General features: G+C 44.2%; 1 protein-coding gene across 21 annotated transcripts in view; it reads left to right on the top strand.

The window, feature by feature from the left end:
• ADGRL3 (adhesion G protein-coupled receptor L3) overlaps positions 1–27,853 on the top strand; it is a 522,648-nt gene that overhangs the window by 432,723 nt on the left and 62,072 nt on the right. For 20 of the 21 annotated variants that reach the window (XR_009747735.1, XR_009747736.1, XM_061479312.1 and 17 more), the window contains 6 exons: positions 1,746–1,929; positions 2,751–2,873; positions 4,755–4,963; positions 5,632–5,808; positions 23,300–23,509; positions 24,010–24,230. Coding sequence is in view for 19 of the 21 variants with exons in the window: in XM_061479312.1 (XP_061335296.1) it covers positions 1,746–1,929; positions 2,751–2,873; positions 4,755–4,963; positions 5,632–5,808; positions 23,300–23,509; positions 24,010–24,230 (1,124 nt within the window). In the remaining 2 variants the exon portion in view is untranslated. The remainder of the gene's footprint in view (positions 1–1,745; positions 1,930–2,750; positions 2,874–4,754; positions 4,964–5,631; positions 5,809–23,299; positions 23,510–24,009; positions 24,231–27,853) is intronic. The other variant, XM_061479213.1, reaches the window with a different exon arrangement.

The raw sequence follows: 27,853 nt of genomic DNA, 5'->3' as shown, positions 1-27,853 counted from the left end.
AGAGGGCAAGATTTTCAGCCTGTTTGGTCTGCTTCACTGGTTGAAGCATGGGTTACTCCATACCTTGGAAAACCAAGCTGTGAAGCTCAGGAGAAATGTTGTATATTAATGAAAGGACCAGGGCAGTAAGTGCCAGGGAAGGGAAGCTCTCTTTAAGGTACAGGAGACCTATGGCACAAGAACAGTTGAGTTAATTGATCATGAGTAAATGTAGTTTGGAGAATAGGAGCTTTGTACTGTCAGAGGAGCCCAATTCTGGTTCAGCCTTCCAATAAGAACCATGGTAGTATAAGAAACCTTCCGACCTCAAATATAGTTAGGGTAAAGATGCACATTGCAATGTCTAAATGAAATGTCTGCTGGGGATTAAAAGCACCAGCAGTGGCAGGTCTAGCTGTCTTTGCTTCTTCTTGAACCTTGCTGTAATTGAAAAATTTGTAAGGTCACCTTGATTTAGCAATAAAATCAAATTCTTGTTGAATGTGATTATATTCTCCCATTGCACATTTGTATCTGACCATGACTGGTGAGTGAGTCAGGATGCCCTCCGTGCCATGTGTTGCCATTGTGACACTTCTCCTGAGGGCTGCTGGAGAACGTGCTATGCCATATCTTCTTTTCATATGTCATGTTGTACAGGTGGGTTCAGAAATACTGTCAGGAATAAATACTGAAGTACTTCCATGAAAGTGAAACCATGGGGCATTGTTTAGGCTTGCAGCATGTTGAAATCCTGTATTAGCTGGCAGTGGAGGAGTGGAGGTGTTTGTTCATGGGGCAGGCCTGCCTGGTGGCTAGACACTAACCAGCAGAAGAAAGCATGATCAGTACCTTTTATTTTTCGTTTTCTTCTGCAGTCATTTCTACCAACTGGTACAGCTGGTCTCATTAAAGTGATAGCTGGAAGGTAGTTGAGTCAGCTCTGGTTAGTAACTAAGCGGGGGTTTTAGGCTGAGCAAAACCTTCAGGTTGGGTAGGCTCTGCTGCTGTAATTTTGCCATCACGGGGCCAGCATGGTTTCATGTGATCCTGGATATGCATCCAAATTAACCTGTGGGAAGTTCTCCATGGGAGAGCTCTTTGTGCGTGGCAGACCAGGGCAGGAGGTGCACTGCAGGAGGGACTGAAGTTGTTAGTGCAGGACTGACTCCTTTCTGAATGGAGCAATTTGAAATGTAGTGTCTTAACTTAATCTCTATGGTCACCTGCTGCTTCTCGGGATGAGCTCAGCTATCTCTGTATCTCCATGACTGCCTGCCAGAGGTTATGTGGTGGGAAATGCTCCAAGGAGCATAGCCCTTGCAGATACTAGATATCTTCCTTAGGTGCTCCTGATCTACTCTTGAATTCTGCTGCTGCAGGAAGCAGCAACCTGCTTCACAGATAGGTTTTGAAATCTATTTTCCTTCATGTTTCTTTAATGGTTTCATCATCTCCCCTTTGTTCCCCCACCCGAACCCTTAATTCCTTCTTATTCCAAGCCCAGAGCTACTGATCACAGAAGCAGAAAAGCACTATTCCCAGCCTGCAATTAGAATAAAATTAGTATTTCCTCCCTCTCCCATCTGATGGGACAAATGATACCTAGCTCCTTTGCAGGCTGCCCCAGTGAGTGGGGAAATGAGATGCTGTCCTCTCCCTATAAACTGATGTGTGTGGAGGATGGGACTGAGCATATGTCAGTGGTCTCAGTGGTGCTTCAGGTTTGCTAGAACTCTTTCGCAGTTGACCTCTCTCCCTTGCAGGCCATGGTGGAGACAGTGAACAACCTCCTGCAGCCACAGGCTCTGAATGCATGGAGGGACCTGAATGCAAGTGAACAGCAGCGCGCAGCCACCAAGTTACTCGACACTGTGGAGGACAGTGCCTTTGTGCTGGCTGATAACCTGCTGAAGACCGACATCGTCCGGGAAAACACTGACAACATCCGTAAGGGACAGATCCTATAAATACTGACAGCAGATGGAAGGAGAGTAAAGGCTGGGAAACCTGGCTTCAGTCTTGGACCCTCGATTAACTGGAGAGCAGTTTTGCTAGATATGCCTTGGCCCGCTTTCTGAAGGACTTTAAAGTCTTTCCAAAAGAGCCTAAAGGAATAAGCAGCTCTCTGCCCTTGAAATCCCATGCAAAATGGGCACCTAACCTGACCCTATTACCCCTGGCTTTGAGGGCAAAGTCTGCAGTAGAGCAATGAGAGCACTGCTTCACAGGAAGATTCTTCAACATAATGTGATTGTGTTTCTTTCTTACAAATTTGTGTCTTTATTCAGCTGATGGTTGATTTTAATTAAAAAATAAGCATGATGGAAAGCAACAGCACTCCCACTGTGCATATGTTAAATGAGAACAACTCTTCTTTCTATTTCAATGAATACAGATCCTGAGCACTGATAACATTTACTGAAAGTACCAATCGCCAGTGGCAAAGAACTAGCGTTTTCAGATTTTCATTTTAACCATTGTCCTTAATATCCTGAGGTTCTTGTTTACAAGAACTGGTTGTCTTTTGTCTTCCACAGAGAGTAGAATTTATTTGCACTTTTTTTTTTTTTCTTTTAATTAAATTTAAAACTTCTTCAGGGCAAAGATTTAAAAAGCAATAGAAGCCCAAACCAAATCTAGCTTGAAGTATTGGAAATAGAATCTTCTGTTCTCAGATGGTCTGGAACATCATTTTGTAGCTTTGAAGTATCCTGTCAAAGATTATTTCAGTAGAGATTTTTCTTAGTGTTGATCTCTCTTGCAAACAGAGCTGGAAGTTGCAAGACTAAGCACAGATGGGAATCTGGAGGATCTGAAGTTTCCCCAGAACATGGGCCATGGGAGTGCCATTCAGCTGTCAGCAAATACCTTGAAACAAAATGGTCGAAACGGTAGGTCACCACCTCCAGCCATTCCAGCCTCATGAGTCAGCTATACTTTAGGCATTGTTTTGTTTTTAGCCAGTCTCAAAAATGGTACTAATTGCTATGTTAATATTTAAGTTAATGGGTAGCACCAGTTGCTAATGCCTTGACTGCAAATTAAGTTGACTGATTTGGGGTGTATTATATTACTAAGTGAATCACAGCCTTCAAAAGTATTATGTGCTGGTAAAAACGCATCAGATCCTTAAATGTGCTTGGGGCACAGTGCTGAGTCCAGAGAAGTGCTTTTAACTGCTATTGTGGCAGTAGGAAGCTTCAGATGGGCTAAGAGGCTTGTCTGAGTAAACTGCTTCACAGTGGGGCACTATACAAATATCTGAAAAAGGTAGAGGGAAGAAACAATAGTAGCAAATATTAATAATGAGCCAAAATGTCAGAAGAGGTTGATTAACAGTTATGAGTCTAAATCTTCAGTGCTTTTCTCTCTGAATCTTATGAACCTCCTGATATAGCATAAATTAAAGCTGATGTTGCATGTGAATGGTCTTCATGCTGCCAAGTCGTTATTTCCAGACCAGGAATTTGTACACATTTGTTGATCTCTACAGCTCTGCTGCAGACCAAAATCAAATTCCCAGGCTTTCTACTAATGGGCCTAACATGCCCCTTTGTCTGAGTTCCTTTAAAATTCAACCTGTGTACCAGGGGAAGGCACTCTAGCAGGGGCTTTGGTCACTGCAGGCAAAACATGGAATGATTGGGCAGTATTATAGTCAGACCAGGTACACTAAAACTGCCAATAATTTCTGACAACTGTTGAGAAAAAAGTTTGGTGGTTCAGAAAGAAAATTTTGCCATCGGCTTTCTTGGAATTTGGTACTTTTGCATGTAGAATTTAAAGAGAAGTGCTTCTTTAGAGACAGTGTAAAATCCAAGATACGTAGCAAAACTCCAGTGGGAAAGGAGCCACTAGCAGGCTTTGGAGAGTTTTACAGAAAGAGAAACAGTGATGGCAGTGAGGAAGAGGAAGTCTGTATTTCTAAGCATGGTGTCACTGGATATGTAGTCATATCAGGAGAGCCCCATCCATTTTCACCAGCTTGGCACCCACCTGGAGGTTGTCAAAGAGCTAGAAATAAAATTATCATAGAAGGATTTAGGTTGGGAGGAACCTTTGGAGTCATCAGTGCTTTACTTTCCTCAGAAGCTGGGGTGATTCCTGTAGAAACAAAAAAATCCCTCCCCCCAGCTGATACATATAAAGGCAAACTAATCACATTCAATTCTTATTTATAGCTTGTGAAATAATATACAAAACAGAAGGCAAACTGGATGATTTCAGTTAAAAACAGTTGGCTGGTAGCCTGGGTTTTCTGCAGGTTCACTGAAGATTTTTTTTTTTTTTTGTGGAAGAGGGGATATCTGATAGGCCAATTAACAAAAAAAGTACATTTCTAAATGAAATTTCTGCAATTTTGTTTTATCCTTCATATGAGATTGGAGTTGTTGGAAAATTTTGGATTCCTTCTCCCAGATTTGTACCCACACATTTCTGAGGTAGTCTTAATTAACAAACTAAATTATAGTTTTATAATGCCTCTGTGCAGCAGGCCAGAATGAAACATGTTTCCCAAACATAGCCTGGAGACCAAAGTATTATGTCAGGTGAGGGGCAGCTCTTGCCCTTATTATCCATGAACCACTTGTTGCACCTCATGGTGCTCGTTAGGATTGACAGGAGGTGAGTTTCCATATGCCACATCTTGGTCCTTTCACATTTTCTCATAAAAGTTTTGAAGTTGGTTAAGAGAGATATTTTTCATCCCCCCCAAAAAAAAACCACCAAACCAGTGCACTGACCTGGATGTCTAACCTCTACTCTTCTAGGTGAAATCAGGGTAGCTTTTGTGCTGTACAATAACCTGGGCACTTACCTCTCCACGGAGAATGCCAGCATGAAGCTGGGAACAGAAGCAATGTCGACTAATCACTCCGTCATTGTCAACTCCCCTGTCATCACGGCAGCAATAAACAAAGAGTTCAGCAATAAGGTTTACCTAGCTGATCCCGTGGTGTTTACTGTCAAGCACATCAAGGTGAGTGAGTTTGAAAAGTACTTTTTTCTTTTCCTAAAACAGAGTGATGCAAAAGTTGGCTCATGTGAGGCCCCAAGTAGTCCTTGATTAGATTTTGAATTATACATTTGTTCCTTTGCACTTTGTGTTATTTATGAAGAATCTCTTTTATGCTGCATTAATAAAAGTAGAGCCTCCTTCAAACTGATGCCCATTGCTCAGATGCTGACACACGTCATTCTGTAATTAAAAACTACCAATATATTAGACCATAATATTATTTTATCATGGTGGCAGGGGATATTAGAGGAAAGTGGAATTACAGTGAAAGAGGACAGCTAGTCCTCCTGTTAGCCAAGCGCAGTCATTGCAAAAGTTGATTGCTTAAAGCAATTAATTTCTCTGTTCTGCAATGCAAATGAATCAATCTGGTTTTGAAGAGCTGGATTTAGTCTATGGCTGAAATTAATCAAGAACAAAGAACTAAGTTTGCATTAGCAAAGAGAGCAGCAACAATCTAACTTGTTGGTATCAGCAAGTAGTACTTGACGTATAAAACCACTGCTGACTGTTTATCCAAAATTAAAGGGTGAGATTTACCGAGTGCCTCTGGAAAAAAATAAATAGTGCATTTAGAAATCTGTGAAACCCTATCATTTTTACTGCATTTATTCATTTCTTCCCTGCAGCAGTCAGAAGAAAATTTCAATCCAAACTGTTCATTCTGGAGCTATACAAAGCGTACAATGACAGGGTACTGGTCCACCCAGGGGTGTCGCCTCCTGACAACTAACAAGACACACACCACATGCTCCTGCAATCACCTAACGAACTTTGCGGTCCTGATGGCACATGTGGAAGTTAAGGTAGGCATTGTCAATTCCCAGGCTGCCAGTGTACTGGGCAGGAAAAGTGGCCAATGTAACATCATTTTGTTACTGCAAATGAAGCTGAGCAGGGAATTTGCTGTGTGACTGTAACTAACAGTAGAAACCATCTGGTATAAAGCATCCTTCTGCTATATGGTGAAACAGGAGATAGTCACACCAATGCAAAGCCTGTCTTGAGCTACTGCCATGGTCGGCTCTAAGCTGAGGATGATAAGTGAGCAGAATTAGCTGTTACCACATCCTTTGCTTACTGGTGCAGAACATGTCCTAGCTGGGTCTTTGCTCGTGGGTCCCTCACTGTGGCACCAGGGAGTAGAGGGCACCTGAATGCTGGGACAGAAGTGTGCAGAGCCTGCCTCGTGAGGTGCAATCTGTGTGTCCTGCTAGCAACAGGTGCAGATATACTGCTGTACATGTTTGTGCGAGGTGCATGTGTGGAACCAAAAGTATTTTCCAGATTCCAGCTAGGGACAAAAAGTACATTCTCTGTATCTCATTATGGGACAGCAAGCTACACATAAAAGGGAACCCCTTATACCGTCCTGTACATCTACGCAAAGTTAAATGGTTAGCTAGTTCTGTTGCCTGCATTTAGGTCCATGGTGTAATTCTGGCTTCTGACATGACTATCCCCACTGGAGCTAAAGAATGTACTCCTGAAAGAAGTTCAGGTAGTAGTGGCTTGGGGAGTGACGTGCACATGTGGGATTTTATTCAATAGGAGAACGGTTGGGATGATCCTCCATTTCCTGAGCTGTCTTTGCTGTCTTTGGTTGAGAACAGTCTCAGCTGCTGTAGAAAAGAGAAGGCCCTGATGACCAAAACATTTTGCCCTAGTGATTTTCTGTGTTGCAGTATCTCCCTTTCACGTGCCTGGCACTACAGCAGGATGCATGGCTCTGAGCTAAATATAGATCTAGTGTCTTCCATGCAGACAGAAGGTTTCGGAGCTACTTTCATGGCTGCATAACTGCAGCAGCTATTATGTTTTTAAAAGATCTTTTCTCAACTATTCTTCCAGTGTCACTCCTTCGTATATTTTTCTTTCACATGATAATCTGAAGAGGAATGTGAAGGGTTGCAATAAAATGTATATATTAAAGAACCATCATGCGTGACCAAAGCTTAGGAAAAAAAAAAAAAAAACAAAGAAATGGGAGCCTGGCAGCACATTTGCCACAGCAGCTGTGTCCAGTGGAGAGGGGCAGGATAGATCTGCTGCTGCTGTGGGATGATGTATCCATTCCATTCTGCAGGACTATCAGTCCAGGAGACATACCATTAAATGACTGTGGCATTATCCTGGGAGATGTCTGAAGAAATGTTTTATTCAGAGCACAAGTTTACATGTTAATGGCATTATGCAGTCAAGGTCTGGTTTTGTCAGTTTCCTAAAACTGCTTGAATTTTCAAGAGAAATGTGTGTTTGGCTTATTATCAGCTGCCTGGAGTTAACAGATATACCTGAGTCACTGAAGTCGGAGGTTGTACCTGGGAAATGCAGGTAGCTTTCCACTCCACTGATGTGAATGAGGGCGATCCCTACTGCAGGGTGCAGATACAGGCTAGCACGGAACAAGCCTCTTCTCAAACCGCAACCAGGTCAGCCTTGTCTGCATGGCATTTCACTCAAACTTCATTAGACTAGTAGTGCTGGTGTTATCTTATCTTGCAGAAAGAGAATGTGAGATCCTTGCTTGTCCGTGCTCAGCCAGCAGGTTTGAAAGAGCTGCAGCTGGAAGCTTTTCAAATGCTGAGCCAGTGTGCTGTTAGCTGGTGGGTGTTCCTGGGTGTTAATGAGTGTCCTCGAGACTTTCAGGTCATGTTTTATCATCTGGATGCAGCCAAAGTATCATTGTTCTAAGAGCCAAATTGCCTCCACTTTGTTGACTGTTGTGATGCAACTGGATAGCTTTCTGGCATGTCTGCTTTAGCAATCATCCTGGTCTGAGGACAAAGGTACCTGTGTATCCTGCAAACATCTGCAACTCCTCCCTCCAGCTGCTCATCACCTTGCTCTTCCTAGTAGCATCATCCTACTCTGTTTTGCTCGTGGAACTGGCCGTATGGCTTGGCAAATCTAGGAAGTGGCTTGTATGACATTCCTTCTGCTGTTGCAATGAGTTGATTTTGAAGTCTTGGCAGCAGAATACCTGCTGTTTTGGAAAGGTGGAGGTTTAAAAATAAATGGTGGTTGTTGTCATTTATTGACTCCCTCTCATCTCTTGTAAGCGTGCTTTTGAGCCATTTTGTTGTTTTGTGTCCTGTACAAAAAGGCATTTCTAGCCTCAAAGATCTTTTTGCCTTCTTGGAGGTGGAAAGATCCATGAGGAAAGAATGTTGCATGCTGGTGCAGGACCTCTTAAAGCAGTGTTCCAGCCAGTGACTAGGATCTTTAAGGAGGACTGTTGTACACATAATAATTAATAATATTATGGTACTTTTGCAACAGAAACAATTTTCTCTTGTTATTAAGATTTGTAGTTTACTGACTTCAGTTTGTTGGATTTTTGGATAGAGGGAGCATCCTTTGGTGTAAGCACCCTACCTAATGAGACCAAACACCAGGCATTGTGAGAAGTGGACATTGGTGTCCTGCTTCTTAATCAAAAGCCAGCACCAATTTGACAAATGTCACATCTGGTCATGAATGATCTCCCTCCTTGGCAGGATAGCAAAGACTGTGTTCTTTGGAGGAGACCCTGGTGGCTGCTCTGTGTTGGTATGACCTCGGATTTAATTAATTATTAGCAGAACCTTTGTGGCAAGGTGGAGCTGGAATGTAGCACTGCTGAGGAGGTGATTGAAGGTCATCTGGCTCTTTAGCATGAAACAGCAATATGTCTTTGTCCAAAGGGGCAAAAAATTACATTACCTTACCATGGTGGCAGGGATTTATTGGTGTGCTTCAAGAGCAGAATTTTCTGGGTTCAATGCCAGTCTTAAGAGGAGGAGATTTTAATTTGAAGTCGTGGTTTAAACCCAGTCAGGTAACTTGTTCACTCACTCCCAGTGAGTGGTGCCAAGCTGACAACAATCAAGGTCCGTGTTCGTCTCCCCCCCCCCTCCCTGCACCGGGGCTCTCCCCTTCCCCGCTCCCGGAGGAACGGGGAGGAGGATCGAGAGAGTGCAACTCCTACGGGTTGAGACGAGAACAGTCCAGCAACAAATCACCACCGCTACTATCAGCTAAAACAATGATAAGGGAAAATAACAAGGGAAGAGAATACGATACCACCGGCCAAGAAAACGAGTTCCACCCGGAAGCTCCTGTCCTTCCGGGTAACTCCCAGTTACCCCCCACCCCGGGCATGACGTGCTGTGGTATGGAATACCTCCCCGGCTAGCCCGGGTCAGGCGCCCCGTCTCTGCTTCCTCACAGCTTCCCCTCCTCCCTGGCAGAGCATGAGCCTCACAGAGTCCTTGGTCAGGGTAAACATCACTTAGCAACAACCGAAAACATCGGCTTCACCAACGCTGTTCTCAAAACTAGAAGTCAAAACACAGCACTGCACCAGCTAACACAAAGGAAAAAACATGACTGCTACTGCTGAACCCAGGACATTATCCACCCCTTATTCCATACCATTCACGTCGTGCTCAGATCCCACATTTTCAATACACCATTGCTCTCCCACATATATACATCCATATACATACAGACCAAGAGGAAAAAAATCATTTTCTTAGTGCATGGACCAATCCCTATAATGCTGCCGAGTCCATTCGGTCCATGATGTTCCAAGTTCATTCTCTGTTGGGATGATGGCTGGAGGGAAGTCAGGGCCAGTCGCTGGTGACCTGGAGACATCTAGTTGATGGGCTATAAAAGCATTACACAGCAGGCAACAGCATACAATTGAGTTCACTGGCTGTTTTCCCCTAAAATCAAATCCCCTTGAGGTATACATCGGACTTCCCCATCTTCCCGCATTACCCACCAAGTATATCCAGGTCCCTGAGCAAAAGCAATCCCACGAGTGGGTTTGCCTTTACCTGAAGCAGGAATAACCCAGACTGTCTTCCCCAGCAAATTCTTCATATGCACCACGGGAACTTTGTCCCCCTCTACAATATGTAAAAGTTCTGACTGGGCTGGGCCGGCCCTGTTGGCAGATCCTCTGGTGTTGACCAACCAGGTGGCCTTTGGTAAATGTGTATCCCAATGCTTGAAAGTTCCCCCACCCATCGCTCTCAGTGTAGTTTTTAACAGCCCATTGTACCGTTCGATTTTCCCAGAGGCTGGTGCATGGTAGGGGATGTGATATACCCACTCAATGCCATGCTCTTTGGCCCAAATATCTATAAGGTTATTCCGGAAATGAGTCCCATTGTCTGACTCAATTCTCTCTGGGGTGCCGTGTCGCCACAAAATCTGTTTCTCAAGGCCCAGGATGGTGTTCCGGGCAGTGGCATGGGGCACAGCGTATGTTTCCAGCCACCCGGTGGTTGCTTCCACCATGGTAAGCACATGGCGCTTGCCTTGGCGGGTTGGTGGCAGTGTGATATAGTCAATCTGCCAGGCCTCCCCATATTTATACTTCAACCATCGTCCTCCATACCAAAGAGGCTTTAACCGCTTGGCTTGTTTAATTGCAGCACATGTTTCACACTCATGAATAACCTGGGCAATAGTGTCCATTGTTAAGTCCACCCCTCGGTCACGGGCCCATCTATATGTTGCATCTCTGCCTTGATGGCCTGAAGTGTCATGAGCCCACCGGGCCAAAAATAATTCACCTTTATGTTGCCAATCTAAGTCCATCTGAGCCACTTCAATCTTAGCCGCTTTATCCACTTGTTGGTTGTTCTGGTGTTCCTCAGTGGCCCGACTCTTGGGTACATGGGCATCTACATGACGTACCTTCACCACCAGGTTCTGCACCCGGGCAGCAATATCTTTCCACAGTGCAGCAGCCCAGATGGGTTTACCTCTGCGTTGCCAGTTGCTCTGCTTCCATTGCTTCAACCACCCCCACAGGGCATTTGCCACCATCCATGAGTCAGTATAGAGATAAAGTACTGGCCACTTTTCTCGTTCAGCAATGTCCAGGGCCAGCTGGATGGCTTTCACCTCGGCAAATTGACTCGATTCACCCTCTCCTTCAGCAGTTTCTGCAACTTGTCGTCCAGGACTCCATACAGCTGCCTTCCATCTCCGATGCTTTCCCACAATACGGCAAGAGCCATCAGTAAACAAGGCATACTGCTTTTCACTTTCTGACAGTTTATTATATGGTGGGGCCTCTTCAGCACGCACCACCTCCTCCTCTGGTGACATTCCGAAATCTTTGCCCTCTGGCCAGTCCATGATGACTTCTAGAATGCCTGGACGACTGGGATTTCCTATTCGAGTTCGTTGTGTAATTAGTGCAGCCCATTTACTCCATGTAGCATCAGTTGCATGATGTGTAGAGGAGACCCTGCCTTTGAACATCCAGCCCAGCACGGGCAGCCGGGGTGCCAGGAGGAGCTGTGCTTCAGTGCCAATCACTTCCGAAGCAGCTCGAACCCCTTCATAGGCTGCCAGTATCTCTTTCTCAGTTGGGGTATAGCTGGCCTCAGATCCTTTGTATCCCCGACTCCAAAAGCCGAGGGGTCGACCTCGAGTCTCCCCTGGAGCTTTCTGCCAGAGGCTCCAGGTAGGACCGTTCTCCCCAGCTGCAGTGTACAGCACATTTTTTACATCTGGTCCGGTTCGGACTGGTCCAAGGGCTACTGCATGAACTATCTCGCGTTTAATTTGCTCAAAGGCTTGTTGCTGCTCAGGGCCCCATTTAAAATCATTCTTCTTCCGGGTCACATGATAGAGAGGGCTTACAATCGAACTGTAATTTGGGATGTGCATTCTCCAGAACCCCACTGCACCCAAGAAAGCTTGCGTTTCTTTCTTATTAGTTGGTGGAGACATTGCTGTTATCTTGTTGATCACATCTGTGGGGATCTGTCTACGTCCATCTTGCCATTTTATTCCCAAAAATTGTATCTCCTGTGCAGGTCCCTTGACCTTACTCCGTTTTATGGCAAAACCGGCTTTCAGCAGGATTTGGATTATTTTCCTCCCTTTCTCAAAGACTTCTTCCGCTGTATCGCCCCACACAATAATGTCATCAATGTATTGCAGGTGTTCTGGAGCTTGCCCCTGTTCCAGTGCAGTCTGGATCAGTCCATGGCAAATGGTAGGGCTGTGTTTCCACCCCTGGGGCAGTCGGTTCCAAGTGAACTGGACACCCCTCCAAGTAAAAGCAAACTGTGGCCTGCACTCTGCTGCCAAAGGAATGGAGAAAAATGCATTGGCAATATCAATCGTGGCATACCACTTGGCTGCTTTTGACTCTAGCTCATACTGAAGTTCTAGCATGTCCGGTACGGCAGCACTCAATGGTGGTGTGACTTCATTCAGGCCACGATAGTCTACTGTTAGTCTCCATTCTCCATTAGACTTTCGCACTGGCCATATGGGGCTATTGAAGGGTGAGCGGGTCCTGCTGATCACCCCCTGACTCTCCAGTCTACGGATCAGCTGATGGATGGGAATCAGGGAGTCTCGGTTGGTGCGATATTGCCGCCGGTGCACTGTTGTGGTCGCAATTGGCACTTGTTGTTCTTCAACTTTCAGCAACCCCACAGCAGAGGGATCTTCTGAGAGACCAGGCAAGGTGGACAGCTGCTCAATTTCCTCAGTCTCCAAAGCAGCAATACCAAAAGCCCACCGGTACCCTTTTGGGTCTTTGAAGTACCCTCTCTTGAGGTAGTCTATGCCGAGGATGCATGGAGCCTCTGGACCAGTCACAATAGGGTGCTTTTGCCACTCCCTCCCAGTCAGGCTGATTTCAGCCTCCAGCACAGTCAACTCTTGGGATCCTCCTGTTACTCCAGAAATATAGATGGGTTCCACCCCTTGACAGCTTGATGGCATCAGGGTACACTGTGCACCGGTATCTACTAGAGCCTTATACTTCTGTGGGACTGATGTGCCAGGCCATCTGATCCACACAGTCCAGTAAATCCGATTGTCCCCTACCTCCACCTGGCTGGAGGCAGGGCCCCTCTAATGGTCGTCACAGCATTGGACACTTAAGTCGTGTTGAAAGGGATTATTCTTCGTTATCACAGGAGCTGGAGTAAAATCAGCTCTTCCACTCCATCTGGGAAACTGCTCACCAGAAACTGAAGCCGTAGCTCTCATGGGACGATCAGTCTTGGCCCTTGCTCCCCTCTTCAGTTCACTCACCCGTTCCTCCAAAGCTGAAGTAGGTTTTCCATCCCACTTTGTCATGTCTTCTCCGTGATCCAGCAGGTAAAACCATAGGGTACCCCGTGGCGTATACCTTCTGTATCTCCTCTCTTGAACAATAGGACGTCTTTTGTTAATAGCTGAGACGCGTGTTGGTACACGTGAGGAGCTGGATAAATCAGATACATCGTCCCTCAATTTGTCGAGGTCCTGGGACAGTTTTTTCACAGCTGAGATGATGGAAGGAGTGAGATTGTCTTCGAACTCTCGGAGTTTATGAACCATTTCATCCACTGTTAGTGGTACTATGTCATTCCAGGTCACTGTTGCCAATGAATGGGCATATGATGACGGTGCATTCCGTGTAAGTTTTCGCCACATGGGTCGTGTACATTCAACTTCATCTGGATCTATAGGTGTATCCCCGTTATTCGGCTTGATGTGATAGATCATCTCTACGATGGCCGATTCCCTCAGAGACTGGATGCCTTTGTCTATAGTAGTCCACTTGGCCGAACGACTCGTAACATCGTCCTTGTACGGAAACCTTTCTTTCACAGCTGCCAAGAGCCTCCTCCAAAGGCTGAGGGACTTTTTCTCTCTTGCAATTGCTTTGTCAATTCCCCCTTCTCTAGCAAGTGATCCCAGCTGCTTGGCTTCTGTACCTTCTAGTTCGTGACCATCGGCCCCATTGTCCCAGCATCGGAGTAACCAGGTGATGATGTGCTCCCCTGGTTGACGGGTAAAATCTTTTCGCATATTCCACAGCTCGGTTGAGGTCCGAGGTCGAGAAGTTACCTCTTCTTCTTCTTCTTCGTCATGTGAGGATGACTCCTGATCAGATTCTGGACCGGGTGGTGAATTCATTGGTTCTTCATCTCGCTTCACCCTTTTTGCCTCCTTTTTGCTTGTTCTCTTGCGTACAGGGGCAACCGATATTGGTACGAATTGGTCCTCTGGTTTGGCTGCAGTGATTATCACTGTGGTTTGAGTAGCGACTGTACTTGTTGCTGGGGGTGGTGTAGCTACCGTGCTTGGAGCTGGGGTAACCGCGCTGTCTGTTGCAGTTGAAGTTTGAGCAGCTGCTGTACTTGCCACTGGGGTAGCTGCGCAGTTCATTGCAGCCAAAGTTTGAGTAGCGACTGTCGCTTTGCCCTCAAATCCGCCGACATTCTTTTCCTTTTGAAGGTGCTGGATAGTGTTGAACAAGGCCCTGTAAGCATAGGCCAAGCCCCAGCACGTTGCCGTGATTTGTCCATCTCTGGTATGGCCAGAATGACCACACACCTCATTTAAGTGTTTTACTAATTCTTCTGGATTTTGCAGTTGTTCGGTAGTGAAATTCCAAAATACTGGGGGGGCCCACTGACCTAGATACTTGCCCATACTATCCCACACACCCTGCCACTCATGGCTGTCCAGCCTCTGGGAAAATCTCTCGGTCCTCCTACATCGTCGTTTGACCCCAGACAAGACCCAAACCTGAATCTGCTTAACTCTTGAAATCAGTAGTGGGCAAAACACACTCTGTATGCGTGTTAGCATGGTGATTCCCATCACCATCAGCAAACAAGTCTCAAGAGCATTAAAAGGCCATTTAAAAAATTCGAAACTCTCAAATGTAAATGGTCTGGGGGGACGACTAGGAGGGTAAAAGGATGTCTCCTTCACAGGTTGAGCACCTGAGAAGGAGAAAAAAGATGTGTAATTGCTAAGCACCTCCATCATATACCTCCCAAAGTATAAAGGTGGTGACCACACTGGGAACATAAGCCAGATCAGTTTCATGATCAATGATTCTATTGTATTACAAGTCATTACCATAAAGTACAATGGGATAAAAACCTTAGCCCAAGCCCCACACTTGAAAAACACTAATACAGCCAATACCGGATGGACGTAAGATATGGTATACTGAAACTGTGAGATCAAGAGGAAAAACCTTGAGAGCCAATAAATCAGCATTGTGACGAGTGACTATCAATCCAGTCAGATCTGTTCTTATCTCAACCCCTCGTGCCCCACGTTGGGCGCCAAAAAGAACTGTCGTGGTTTAAACCCAGTCAGGTAACTTGTTCACTCACTCCCAGTGAGTGGTGCCAAGCTGACAACAATCAAGGTCCGTGTTCGTCTCCCCCCCCCCTCCCTGCACCGGGGCTCTCCCCTTCCCCGCTCCCGGAGGAACGGGGAGGAGGATCGAGAGAGTGCAACTCCTACGGGTTGAGACGAGAACAGTCCAGCAACAAATCACCACCGCTACTATCAGCTAAAACAATGATAAGGGAAAATAACAAGGGAAGAGAATACGATACCACCGGCCAAGAAAACGAGTTCCACCCGGAAGCTCCTGTCCTTCCGGGTAACTCCCAGTTACCCCCCACCCCGGGCATGACGTGCTGTGGTATGGAATACCTCCCCGGCTAGCCCGGGTCAGGCGCCCCGTCTCTGCTTCCTCACAGCTTCCCCTCCTCCCTGGCAGAGCATGAGCCTCACAGAGTCCTTGGTCAGGGTAAACATCACTTAGCAACAACCGAAAACATCGGCTTCACCAACGCTGTTCTCAAAACTAGAAGTCAAAACACAGCACTGCACCAGCTAACACAAAGGAAAAAACATGACTGCTACTGCTGAACCCAGGACAGCTTCCTGCCTGTTTAAATTAGTTGGGCCTAGAGTTTCCTATTCAGTTACGTATTTCAGTGGTGTAAATAATGGTGCCCAAGATAAAAAGCCTGTTGTGCAAATGGGCGGGATGTATAGGTGTTGGGAAAAGCGATGGACCCGCACCTGCAGGTACCCCTTTGGCTGCTGTCAGAGCTCCAGTTAGCATGGGAAGAAGACAGCAGGACCATAATGACCTGTGAGCTGGATCTTGCTGATGCATCTTCCTGGCAAGGGCTGGCTTTCATTACAGAACTGCAGCATTTGTTGTCCTTTTGGACAATTTACAAGGGAAAATGAGAACCTCTCTTTGGAAACAAATTTTAAGACTCGGAATCAAATCACTGTTCAGCTAAGAAGTTTGTTTGGCTTGTGTTACAGGAAAATTATTATGATCTTACCGATATTTTGTTAAATTATGAGGTATATTTAACATAGATGAGATCTATGTTAAATATCTATCTTTTGTTTGAATCAGGAGGATATTAGGTAAAATCCTTAAATGCTATAAAAATATAATGGTTTCCATGCTGTTGGACAAAGCCATTCTTAAAAAAGCCATTCTACCTATGTGATTGCTGCAGAATTATTCTAAATTTATAAGCTGTTTTTCATATAAGCTTGCTCTTTACATCATATTAGTTATAGCAGATGCATCTTAAATGTACCATGGGGAAAAATACGCAGACAGAAAACAAGTTCAGAGCTGGTGAGAAAAATACAATTAAAAAAATCATCCAAAACAGAATAAGCAAAGGTACCTCAGGGTAGATAAATGTTGCTTATCAGTATGTAGTGAATGCCAGAGCTTACTCTTCTTTTAAAAATAAGTAAAACAAGGAGGGGCTGTGTGTGTGTTTTAACTGTAGCAATTAACTGGAAGCTTTCAGATGTTATTCTATACCATAAACACATTACACCTTGCTAATTATTTGGGGAAAGGAAGCATAAGGCAAAGTAAGGTGAGAAGGGAATAAAAATATATGAAGTCTAAATAGAATGCAATGGTCTGTTGCCTAAAGCAATACAGCCATTTCAGATATAAAGAGCAAGCTGAAGCTGTTGCAGTGCTGGCTTATCCATATATTAGCACTGTGGGATTGGCCAATAGTGGATGAAACCAGAAGTAGGTGCAGGATTGCAAAACCACCCTAACTGCAGAATTAAATTACTGAAACTGCCATATAATGAATTTTGGAAGACAAATTGTTTTGTACAATCAAAGAGGTTAACACTAAAAAAAAAAATAAACAAACAAAAAAGAGATATATTGCACATTGCAAAAAGTAACTTATTCTAATGTGGTTTTAATAAGAATTATTTTAATTAAGCATAAAAGTTATTAAATATGCTTGTCTTCAGTCAGATTTTAAAATTCAAAATACAGCAGTAATGGAGCTTGTGTTAGAAACAGAAATATGAGATTTTGTGAACTCCAAGAATAAGGAGTTGTAAACAGCACATTTAATTGTACCTTAGGTCAAATATACCTATTAGGTCAAGTAATCTATGCCTACAAGGTTCTGAGTTACTGGCTGGGCTTAAACCATTACAAAGGTTGGTTCAGTGTTGTACCTACTAGCAGTGCTTAAGCTTTTTGTCTAGGTGGGCAGGAAGTCACTCAGGGGGCTTCCTTGACTTGCCCACCCTTAGTTTGACACACGCTGGTTTTGGTTGAGCCCTAGTTGTGTCTTACTGTTGCTAGCTCTGCAGGGCTGGATGTCTTGCTGGTCCTTGTACATGTGTTTCTCAAAGCATTGACCCAGATCTTCTCAGGTGGCCATTTTTGGGTGTCCAACCTGAAAACATCTAGAGCCTGGCTTCAGAAAGAGAACTGTGAACCCATTCATTCCCCCTAGTCTAAAGGGTACATATTTGCTTAGCATTGCCCTTTTCGACTCTCCAATCTGCAAGCCAGATCTAGTTGCACCATAAGGAGCTGTGCCACAGAGCATGGGGACAGCATCACCTCTGCCCCAAAATGAACAATTCAAGTAGCTCCCATTGCAAGTGCTTAGCCTTGCCTCGTATCTTGTTGCTACCCTTTTCCTTTCTGGCTGACAGCAGAGTGAGTGTGAGAACCAAAGTGAAGGTAGAGGCCGTGGTGTGGTGGAGCCAATGAACCAGCTGTCTCCTGGCACCAGGCTGGGTAAAACCATCCATGCAACAGCAGAAACTGACAATGCTGTGACCAGATTTTTTCCCGGAACTCAAATTAACAAGCTGGCAGCTTGGCTGGGTAGATGTCTACACTGAGTTTTGCACAGCTGCCATAGCTCATGTCTTGGGTCAGAGATGTCTTATGAGTAAGCAGAGCTGCGCTGCCTTGCTAAATCCAGGCAGCATAGGAGGGCAGGATGATTGATGCAGTTATTGTCTCAAGCCTTTCCTCCTGTCCACAGCTGAGTCTGTCCTCAACTATACCTCAGTTGCAGTGATATCCTTGGGTATAGGTGATTATGAGAGAAATGCTGGGCTCTTGCTACATGCCCTCACCTCACTATGTATTCTATGTATTGCAAACTCTACACTCTAACACAGAGTTTGTAAGACATAGCAAGGTAAGGTCTGTACCCATTTCTCTGTATGCACCTACCCCCATACCACTTTATTATGGCTATGGAAATTTCTATGGCTTCTGCTGGCTGCTGCTTTTAACAGTCACTGGAAGGCTGTTGCATTTAGGGGAGAAGCTTGAGAGAAAGGGTTCTGCTAGGAGGCCTTCATCTTGCTGACAAAGACAGAGGAGGAGGAAGTTGGTCTGTGTGACCTGTGCAGACTAAGAAGACAGCTCTGAAGACTAAGGCAAGGAGAGAAAAGGTGGTTAAACCACCTTGCAGGAGTGCTCAGGGATCTAAGCCTTATATCAGATGGTCATAGTTTGAAGAGTGTGATGCTGCAGACTCTTCAGGTGTGGCTGAAATGGCTTCATGTTGGAATTAAGCTCTCTTTATGATAGAATCACCTTTGCAGAACATAGAGGGGAAATGTACCAGATCTGTAGATGCTGTGTCTGCTGTGGAGCAGAGCTGCCTGCCTCCCTCAGTGAATCCTTGAGAGGAGGGAGATGATGAGTGGGATCTCCCCAGCACATATCCCTCTTGACCACAGGGAAGAGAAAGCCCCCTCAAAACCTGTCATGCCTGCATAGCCACATCCAGCCCAGACATTCTGCAGGAGCCCTTGGGGTTTCTTCCTGGTCCCTGTAGTCCAGCTGATGTTGGCATATCTGCAAAAACATTTACCTCTTAAGCAGCCCTTTGCAATTAGCCATGAAGCATTGCAGCCAGATTGTTGCAGTAATCCTCCCTCAAGAACAGCAGTGGGGGAAAAAGGGCAGAGGGAGCCTGCATGGCCCCAGACAGCTACAAATCTAAGGAGTAGAATCAGCAACATGCAGGAGTTCAAACGTGTCCCACTTGGGTCTCTGCCCAGCCCAGCACACTGCCAGCTCCCACCAGGGACTGAATGGTCATATCTGAGCTAGTTGATGGCACTGTGTTTTTATTTACTGCTAGCTTATTCTTTCACTCCCAAACATACTACTCTTTCCGTTCCTGGAGGGACAGATTAGGCAAAGGTCCTAGGCTGCTGGCAGCTCGGTTTGGCTGCTGTTTTCTTCTACTGATGTTTTTAATAAGGAAGGAAATGGTTGTTCATCTCAGGGAGAGCCATTCTGTCATAAGCTGACATTCCCTGGGACTTGTTTTTATTAGCTCTGCTCTGGTTTACAGGCACTGACAGAGCTGCTCATTGATTTTCTCAGCCCAAATAATATCTAGGCTGCCTGCCCACCCTGCTGTGGTTGTGACCAGGGCTCCCATAAGTCCTCCTGCACAGGTTTCCATCGGTGCTCTCCTCCTGCAGCTCTTGGCCCCACTGGAGCAAAAGTAGGGGTTTTTTCCAAAGCTGGAGAAATCTTCTTTAATTGGGCTTTGGAGTCAGGCTCATGCCTAAATCATAAATGTAAAGGGTATTTAATATAGAAACCCATCCATTGAAGTGGATTCTTTCTTTCAATTACTCAATAAGTCATTCCTGTGCTGCAAGTAATCTGCATGTCAGTTTACCTCTAAAGCTAGTGTAACTTAGTGGTAACAAAACTCATTGGCTTGCATTCTTGACCATGACAAGACCATGACATTTCATGGTCTTGACAGCCACGGTGATTTTGGGCAGGGAGGTGTTTGATTGATGCTCTCAGGAAATTGTCCCTTAGACTGATGTCTGGTATCTCCCGTGGGCTTTTCTAGTTGCCCAGATGTTTGGGGAGGTTATGAAGAAGCAAGAGTTGACTGTTATCAATACACTGGTGATCTCAGATGTATTTTGCATGCCTTAGGGACCCTAGGGTTGCAGGGTGCTGGAAGGATATTGCTAGTATGTGCATCAGTTATTTTATCCTTAGTCAGGGAGTACTTGAACACTACTGGTCAGAGCACGGAATATGCACCTCTTGCATGTCTCTGCAGATGGGGGACCACGCTTGGAGTTTGCAACCCAGGTATGAAATCTTGTTTATCATACTTGACCCTGGAATATACCAACTGTGTAAACCAGGTACGTTGCTCCCTTGTTTGTGATGGCAACCAGGTGATGGGAAGGATACTCTAGCGTCATTGAGAAGTGATTACCACAATTCCTCCTTTTCCCATAATATTCTGCTTTGTGGCCTATGGCAGTGTAGTTTCAGTCTTCAGCAACAGGCGAATTCCCTTTTGTTGGACTTCTTGGTGTTAAAGCTCTGGATGTGCCTGGCCTGGGGACAGCTGGCACTGCCATGGGAAGAATGCCAGTGTTTATCAACTCCTCCCTGAGCCATCGTCTCTGCTGTGGCAACTGAAATAGGGCATCTCAAACAGGATGGAGCACACTCAGCCTTTGAAATCCAGCTCAGTCTTGGGCTTTACTAGAAAAGCTACAAATTCATATTTTTCCCCTGAGGTGTTTTTTAAATTGCTCTTGTTCCCAGCTTATTGTTATTATTCTGTTTTGTTTGTTCTTTTGTGAGTTTGTTGAGTTTTGGGAGGGAGGTTGTAATTAGAGAGAAGTTGTTTTTATGGTTGTTTCCCAGCACCCCAGGGATGGGTATTATGTACATAAAATAAGTATTATCATTGCAATTAATATTAAAAAGAGGAGTAGTAAGAGTGAATAATAATACAGCAGTGAAGACTCTCTTTCTTTCTAAGCATGTTGAGCTTTGTGGGCAAATGGCCTTTCCCTGAGAAAGACCATGAACCTAGATGGCAGGATACCTCTCCAGGAGCAAAACAACCCCTAATTCCTGCATTGTGTGTTAAGGTCAGCAGGGACATATTACAGGAGCTGAGACTTGAGAGATTCATCTCATGTAGGGGAATAAGACCCTATGCCAAGCTGACTTTGTTTTGGGATAGATGAATCTGTGCTGTTGGCCACATCTGGATGGGATGGATCCATCTGGCCAAAGTCTGCCTGGTTTCTTTTTCCTTGCGTCAACTCACATTAGCTGCCTTGCCTGACTCACCCAGCCCAAGAGCTTTTGGTCACTTCAGCCTGTCAGGGTGATCTAATCAGGTGAGCTGGCAGGGTTGTTCAGGGAGATGTTCTCCTGCTGTTCCCCAGCAGCATCAGACAAAAGAAAGAATGATTTGCAAGGTGCAAGTTTTGCATTAACATTTTTTTGCACTGAGTTAAGAGGGATGGATGAGCTGGAATGACACAGATGTGTGGCTGCCAGGAAAATGACGTGTGCTTCCTCTTCTCAGTTTTCTGGGTGATGCTGAAGGAGCTGGCTAGAACAGGCATTTCTGTCATGATCTACAGTAAGCACACAATGATTTCTTGCCTCTCTGTTGGCCTTGTGATCCCTAGTTCCTTAGATATTTGAAATACTCAGGAAGAGCTGCAAGAGCATTTGAGGAAAGGAGCCCTCATCTCTCCACCTCCAAGTCTCCCTGGAGAGAAAACTTCCAGCATGGAAGAGATGGAATGGAAAGTCACTCCCCATCTTTCATTATTATTTGATGCCTATCACTCATGCTGATAAAGCCAAAGAGCTGAAAGGTTTGAGCTGTTTCTCGCGGGTGCTGACATAGCAGAGTGTATATCAGGAAAGGACTGACATTTGATGTGGCTTTATCATTGGCAAGCAGGCAAATAAAATGGATAAATTAATCACCTTTTCCCTCCGTCTGTCATAAGCTTTTATCCCACAAGGAGGAAAATGTTTCCAGTTTGTCCTGGCTTTTTGAAGTGTGGCACTATTGTATTTGCCAGCCTACATAATGCCTAAGTCATCAAAATACCAGAGGTGGAGAGGAATGTGAATGCCACTTATAGCACAGCCTGGAAGACCACAAAGCTGGGTTTCAAGCCTGTCCAGTCTATTTGAAAAGGCCCCAGAGATTTCCAGCCAATCTTTTCCTCAGCTCACTGACTCTAACTGCTTAGCTCTGAGCAGCCGTCTCACATATCACGACGTATTTCTCATTTACATTTAATAAGTAATGATATCTCTAATTTCACTGCATCTGGTGGAAACATGGAGGGTTATGGGCAAGCTTTACAGCCTGAATAAGGAATAAAGAGGTGGGATACCATTGGTGTCAGGGTCCCAGAATGCCCTCCTCTTTTCTGGGAGAGATGTGCGTTGTAAGCCCAGGAGCAATCCAGTGGTGTTTTATCAGCAGAACTAAGGCACACCTATGCTGCCCCTTGCAAAACTTTGTTGCTGGGTTGCTTGATGTTGTCACTGCAGTGGCCATATTTGCATGGCTTTGGGGTAAAACCATGTTACAAGTTCATCACAGGGAATCTCACTTTTGGGGCTGTCTTAAAATCTCCATTCTGTTACAATTTAAAAGGAAATTGATGTTAAAAGGTCTGTCTTTTTTTCTGGGTAGCATTCCATAGATCAGGCTGACTTCCCAGGAGTTTTAAAATACAGCTCTAGGGTTTGAAAAAAAAAAAAAAAATTCAACTTTCTTTCGCCTTCCCTAGTGGAAAAAAACCAAACCAAAACAAAACACAAAAAAACCTCAAGACATTTAAGTGATCTTTTTCTGTCCAAAGGCTCTAAGCTTATATGTCTCTGTGAACATTTAAAGAGAGTCTTTTTTCACTGCTGGTAAATGGTTGTAATGGACTTGTGGTTCTAATCTGCACGATGTTGTTAGCAGGAAACATTTTTACACTGGAATCACAGTGTTCGATGATTCTTTATACTATGCGTGCACACTCCTTTGCCATATTTGCTAAAGTTGGAGCTGCACATAAGGCTAGCTGTGACATCTTGGTATTCTCAACAGCAGCATAATTGTTTCTGTGATATTTTGGGGTCTGAGTCTGCTCAGAGTACCTGCAGTTTGCCAGATGCTTTGGAATCTGTGTTTCAGGTTGCAGCTTTCTTGATGAGGGATTCAAGTGTAGGTCCATTTAGTCTTTTTGCTACTGGACCCCTTTGCCACAGTTTGGTGACTGGATACAAATATTTGGGAAAGGGCCTCAGACAAAACCTCACTCTGTGTCTGGGATGGATTAGAAATCGCATGCGACTGATGATTTGTTTGTTTGTTTTATTTCCAGCACAGCGATGCAGTCCATGACCTGCTCCTGGACTTCATCACATGGGTTGGCATCCTGCTGTCACTGGTCTGCCTCCTGATCTGCATCTTCACCTTCTGCTTCTTCCGTGGACTTCAGAGTGACCGCAACACGATTCACAAAAACTTGTGCATCAGCCTCTTTGTGGCAGAACTCCTCTTCCTCATTGGCATTAACCGGACTGACCAACCGGTAAGAGCCAAAGCACTTTCTGCTCCTGCCATAGGCTCTCATCTCAGTGCGTATGGGATGTTTGACCATGCAGTGAGATGTATTCCAGCACTGCCTTAATTCAGTACATGACTTCTTGAAGGGTCGGGCCCCTGGCTGTTAGTGGGGAGTCATATACTGGTGCCTACTATTATTTCAGAGGCTGTATGTGCATTATTTGTAAAATAGGTGTTATGTTTATTAAGGTTGCAAAAGTGCATTTATACTATGTACATCTTTGCATTTTGATTTGCCAGATTGTGTACATACGTGCCTTTCTATCTTTGAATGTAATTTATAGATGCAGATATGTGTTTATTTTAAAGTAGTTCACAAACATTTTCCAAGTGAAAAAAAAAGTTCTTCCTTTGGAGAAGAACTCCCTCATTCTTATTAAACTTCCCGGTAAGAGTAATCCTGACTGTTGCATTAATTCAGCATGGTACAAACACCTTCCCTTGCTCTTTTCAATCCGCATGCAGATTGCCTGTGCCGTCTTTGCTGCCCTCCTGCACTTCTTCTTCCTGGCAGCTTTCACCTGGATGTTCCTGGAGGGGGTGCAGCTCTACATCATGCTCGTGGAGGTTTTTGAGAGTGAACACTCCCGGAGGAAGTACTTCTATTTGGTTGGCTATGGCATGCCTGCACTGATTGTGGCTGTATCAGCAGCGGTGGACTACAGGAGCTATGGCACAGACAAAGTGTGAGTGGGATTTGGCACTTGTCAGGAGAGATGGGAGGAGAAGGAAAGCAAAGAGCCCAGAGACCTGGCAGACAAAGGAAGCTTGTGCAGACAGCTCAGCCAGGAGGCATGCCTTGCTTTATCTTTGTGTCTCTAACACACTCCATGATAATAGAGGACAAATTCCTCATTATGAAAACATTTGCAAAGGTATTTTCTTGGGGATGTCAATTGGGGAAAATTTTATCACATCATTGCATAAGATCAGCAGAGGTGGCTGTCCTAAGTCTCAATTTGGTACTGAATCAGCAAGGTCGTCCTTCTTCTCTAACCAAAGAGTATTTTTCATTTAGATAATGAAACATTGCTTTCTTCTTCCTCTTTTTTTTAAGTGTTGTGTCAAATTAACCAAGCCTGCACACAAAATAGGTGATGACCATGGAGTGCATTAGACTCTTTGCAAATTGGAAGTTACATCATTTATCATTATGAATATTCTTAAATGTTTTCAACATTGCTGAAGCTGGTATCAAAGCACAGCTCAGATGATCATGCAACAGTGTCTAATGGAAAACACAGTGAAAATCAAGCCTTTGATTTTCTTTGCCAGCTTTGTTACAATAGCACTAACAATGTGTTTTATTTACTTTTTTATAACAATGTGGGGTTTTTTATTTACTTTTTTTTCCTCTTTCTGTTGTTGGGCTGCCTTTCCCCTGTCATTTTAATTGAATTAAGGGCTCAATCTGAAGGAATGCATAGCAATGAGCTGATGGTGTTTTTAAAGATCTTTTTAAGCATAGGTTTGGTCAGCCCATGGCTCTAGTTGATATTCTCTTAAATTCAACTGCAAATTTTTTGCCTGAAACTTTATTGATATATATCAACCTGATCCCTTGCAGAAGCAAATCTGTAGAGCAGTGGAACTGCTCATGACCCATTACTGTGCCAGCTGGTAGGCTTGCATCCCAGCTGGATATTTGCCTCATGTTCCTCCCATGAGTAGGTGAATAGCAACCTGAATTTGTATAAATGTCATAGTTTATGGAAAGGAAATGGCACACACAGTTAAAGACAGTAAGTTTTCAAGGATCTCTACTAGTTTATACAAAGTACTTTTACTGACTTTGTCAGGCTTAAGGGGCAAAGAAAAAGTAACACAACAGCTGATTACAGTTTTTGGAGAAGACTGTTCTCATCAGCTGCTGCCCGCTTTCTGACCCAACCAACTCTTTCATTCACATCCCCTCTTAAGCCATATATAGGCTTCCACTGAATCAGATCTTCAAACATCCTGTCTTATACCATTAGAGAAATTTATTCTTACAGTGGTGTTTCTGTGGAAGACCTATCTTTTCACAGTGGCCTGTGTGGGGCACACTGAGCCTTAAACATGTTACAGCTGAAGAACCATGAGTCCAGCTCTCTGGAAATCCAGATAGGATGCTCTTGCAGATTTGCCATCACTGGAGCTGTGTCCACCCCGGTCTGGTTCACAGTCTGGTGTTTCAGTGGCTTCTTTCCCTGCTGTTCACCCTGTAACTTCTCCAATGTTACGTTGCAGGGCTTGTAGGACCAGAGTGATCTTTTTTACTTCTCTTTTAATGTTTTGGGCTGCCTACCAAAAAAAAGCCAACATTGCAGCTAGTTTGCAATGAAAGCTAGCACTAACTGCATTCTCTTCCAGTACACTATAACTGTTGAGTGTTGAAAATGTCTTACTTCATTCTCTTATAGTAAAAGGACATCCACAAGTCCAGGGTATTACTTTGGACATGAGACAGCAGCTGATTTGCATCCACCCTCATCTTTGCAAAGTCCCTCTTGATGCTCTGTATGGACAGCTGACATACCAGTGTAGATTGTGGGAGATAGTGGCACACAGCAGGTGGATGTAGAGAGTGGGAACACATCACACCTAACCGCAGCTCCTGCAAAGCATCATGGCAGCTTTGCAGTGCTGAAATGTTTCTGTTCCTGTTAAATGAATATATGGACCTTTCTGAAGAACAGCAAAATAAACATATTCCATGGGATACACTGCCTTTTACTTTCAGGCTTTGGGTGTCTAAATGTTTCCATGGTATGGGAGATAGAGGCAGAAACTTTGGCTGAAATTTGCTGGAGGTAAACAACAAAACTTTGCTATCTTTGTATTGAGGAGGCATCAGTCCCATGTGTGTGCCAGTAAAATCTCTCCCTTCCCACAGTATAAAGTAGTATTTTTCATTATTAAACATGTATATATAATAATTTGCAGATAAATATTTACAGAGATTTGCAGAACCAAAAATATTTATTTATAATCTCTAATTCCAGAGTGCAAAATTTTATCGTGTTCCTCTAGTGGAAAATAAAAAACATACAATATGTTTTGTATAACTATCATGCTCCATCTGGTTGATGGATGATGATGTATTTTTCTGTGTAATGTTATTAGAAGGGTAGAACTGATTAGAATTTGTAGTGAACTATATGCCAGGCATACATAATTTGATTGCAAGAAGTTGCTTGGTTTTGCCAGGTTTTGTAAAACATCCTCTGGAATATATTACTTGCCTTCCTCCATTATTTATTGCATTTGTTTAAGCAGGACTTATGGAGCTGTTAGTGTTATTTGTTTTTTGCCTGGCATTTGGTGCCACCATTCATACATCTCAGAATGATTTGCTTAGACACCCAATGTAGGTTTTCTTGATTTCATTTTCCTTTTAAATCCAACCCTCCTGTAACACATGTCCCCATTACATAGCCAGGAACAAGCAGCTGTTCCTCTGTCTGTTTCTTTGCTCATTACTTGGTGCTTGTGATTTTCTGAAGCATCCCATCCTAGTATTCACATTGGCATTTTGGAGTAGCTGTACAGTAAAGATACTCTCTTACACTTAAATATTCTAATGATTGGAATTGATCCTTTTACTACTTTTTGTTTAAAAACAATTCAAACCATTCATATTAGGTGACTGATTTCCTTTTGTAACCAAATAGCAGTGTAGTGATTCCATTAAGAGATCATCCCGTTCAGGCCAGTATGGACTATTCATGTGAGCAAGCTGTTTGGCCCTTTTCCCCCAAATAAATTAGAAATATTGCATCTCACCTTGTTCTGGTTGTAATTTCTAAAATAGAGGTGAAAAGCAGAAAGCCCCACTGTAGACAGTGTGGACCCCCAGCACTGCCTGAGCAATTCTGTTAATGCTCATGTGAACTTTCAAGTGACCATTTCTTACAGGCCAGGTCTTCAGATGCTGAGTCTTAAATGACATCTCAAGTTTTGCTGCAAAAAAAAAAAAAAAGATGATACTGGAATTGCAGTTTTAGACATGCAAAAAAAAAAAAAAGATGATACTGGAATTGCAGTTTTAGACAGTTACACTTGCCTAGTCCTGTGTGTTGACCAAATCCATCCATCTCCTGGTCAGATCTGATGTCAAGCACTGCGATGAGCAGTGCTGTGAAATGCAGAGGGGAAATAGCATTTGCAGTTGTTGTTAGTGTTTGGAAATAACTTGTGTCTAAAATTCAGTAAAAGCTGGATTAAGGTTTTAGCAGCCTCCCTTTGAAAGGACTCACTCAGGTAGCAGACTATCCAAAATCTACAGCAAGAATCCATTCCATATTCCTGTACTGTCCTGGGATTCATC

This window comes from Pezoporus flaviventris, unplaced genomic scaffold, assembly GCF_033815535.1.
Source record: "Pezoporus flaviventris isolate CSIRO_AGI_PZ_B2104156 unplaced genomic scaffold, CSIRO_AGI_Pfla_v1 ptg000002l, whole genome shotgun sequence".
Lineage (NCBI taxonomy): Eukaryota > Metazoa > Chordata > Aves > Psittaciformes > Psittacidae > Pezoporus > Pezoporus flaviventris.
This window is presented reverse-complemented; position numbering and strand designations above follow the sequence as displayed.